Raw genomic sequence first — 2,317 nt, 5'->3', positions numbered from 1 at the left:
GATAATAATTTAACTAAATATAATAAATTATCTAAAAATTTGATAAAAATTTACGTATAGTTATTTTCATGTTAGATTAATAGTTGAAAAATATTAAATAATAATCGGAGATCACTTCGATAAAGACACTAAAAATGTATTTTTTTAAAGACGTTTATATGTGTCATGATATTATTGGACATCTTTATTAAACCACTTAATAATTTATTTTTTAATAAACTAGAACAAAATCGGTTTATTATAGCAAAAATATTAAACCCAATTGTCCGCACTATAATTATTAGACCAAATTTGATCCGACCGATTTACACAATCTAAACCGAATCATGTTTAAATTTTTTGATAAAAAGATAAATATATCCCTGATTTTTGTTTTAAAAAAACAAAAGAAAAACCATGATTCAATGAGTTATGTAAATTGGTCGGTTCGACCGGATCTGGTAACAATTGAATTTATTGTTATTGTTATAAAAAATTGGTTTTATTCTAATTTGTTAAGAAATTTAAAAATAACATATTCTTTAATACGTCCAATAATAATACAACACATAAATGTTTTTATAAAAAAATATTTTACGTATTTTTATAGGAACATCCTCCATAATAATTTAATCAAATTTGGTAAATAATCTCATGATTATCAACTATCAATTTCACATAAATACAATTGCATGGTAAAAAACTGCAATCTTTACCTAATAAACACATGATAAAAACTTAAATTTAGTCAACTTTATATAAAGTTGATATAAAATGGTTAAATAATTTGATTGATTTGACTAAATTTTTATCTAATGATTCTGAATTATCAACTTCACGTAAAGTTAACTGTATCTGAGTTTCTACCTAAACACGTTAGTATAAGGGATGAAAGAGATGATACCTGTAATGACATGCAATTCATGAACATTGGAGATCTGAGGACCAAAAAGGAAGGTTTGGCCACTAATGCCAGCATTAGAGAGAGTTCCACCAACTGATAAGTACAAATAATCAGTCCAAGATAACGGCGTCAGTCCACGTTTAAGTGCTGCATGCAGAACATCAATCCAAATCTCTTCACCACCAACATCCGCATAAGGACGACCCAATGCACCGCCATCCGCCACAACAACCACCCCTCTCCCCTCCCTCAGAGCCGTCATGTTCACCACTACCCCGTCCCGCGCCATGGACTGCCCGTGAACGGAGTGTGCCTGCCCTCGGGCCGCGATCCCGAAAGGAATAGGAAGGGAATTTGAGAATTGAATCAAGTTAGAAATGTCCGTAACGGAAATTGGTGCGAAGATGGCTGTAGGGTTTTGGTGAATGATGTGACCGTAATCGGTAGAGGCTAGTGAAATTGAGAGAGGGTCACGAATAAGCCTTTGTTGAATTTCAGTTGGTGCTTGTAGTAGTGACCATTCTTTTGCTTCTGCAATATGTCTCATGGTCACCGCTATTATTAGCCACAGAGTAAGGACAAAAATCCTAGCCATTTATTATTATTATGATTATTATTACTATGCTTTTGAATTGGTTTTATGAATTGATGAAAATGGCTAATGTATATATATATAGCAGTATAGCACAAAGATGAGGAAAAGGTTGCGGGTTTTTTTGCGCGTGTAACGACGTCGTTGCCGGTTATTTCTGTGTGCTTATTTTGATTTGGAACTACGCAACGCATGCACTACTAAGCTAGTACAATACTATTTACGGTAATACTAGATTGACAAAAATAAAAAAAGAAGACAGAACTTAAATAAAAGAAATTTTTACTGATTTTAATTAAATTTTTTTATTATTAAATATTTTCGTAATTATTATTGTATTTAAATTATTTTTAATTAACAAAATAAAAAAAGTACGTGTTTAATAGTTATGTTCGTACCTGTGCTAAGGTTATCAGTTTGAGTGATTCAAATATCTTAACTTAAATATTGATAGTTAATTTAAATGTTGATAGTACCAAATCGAAAGGTAAAGTTAGAACTGAGTCAAGTTATTAACTCATAAATCAGTTTAAACTCAATTCGTTAATAGTTTAAAAAGTTGAATTTGTGAGCTGTTAAACTGAACTTGAGTTTAAAATTGAGCTCACAAAATTAAATGAGCCAAATTTAAGTTTAGATAAGTTCAATTTATTAACTCGTGAACTAGCTTAATTATATATATAATATTAAATATATAAATTAAATACATATAAGATATATGTATTAATAATTTAATATATATATATATATGAAATAATAATATATAATTTTACATATATATATTAATATTTTTAATTATTTAAAATTTTATAATGATTTTTTACATATAATTTTGATGTATG

At 28.7% G+C, this 2,317-nt stretch overlaps 1 protein-coding gene across 1 annotated transcript in view; it reads right to left on the bottom strand.

The window, feature by feature from the left end:
- LOC107643097 (cytokinin dehydrogenase 3) overlaps positions 1-1,600 on the bottom strand; it is a 5,739-nt gene extending 4,139 nt beyond the window's left edge. Inside the window, exon 1 of the mRNA XM_016346662.2 lies at positions 884-1,600. Within this exon, the coding sequence (XP_016202148.1) occupies positions 884-1,478 (595 nt within the window). The 5' untranslated portion in view covers positions 1,479-1,600. The remainder of the gene's footprint in view (positions 1-883) is intronic.

The sequence above is a fragment of the Arachis ipaensis genome, chromosome B01 (genome assembly GCF_000816755.2).
Source record: "Arachis ipaensis cultivar K30076 chromosome B01, Araip1.1, whole genome shotgun sequence".
Lineage (NCBI taxonomy): Eukaryota > Viridiplantae > Streptophyta > Magnoliopsida > Fabales > Fabaceae > Arachis > Arachis ipaensis.
This window is presented reverse-complemented; position numbering and strand designations above follow the sequence as displayed.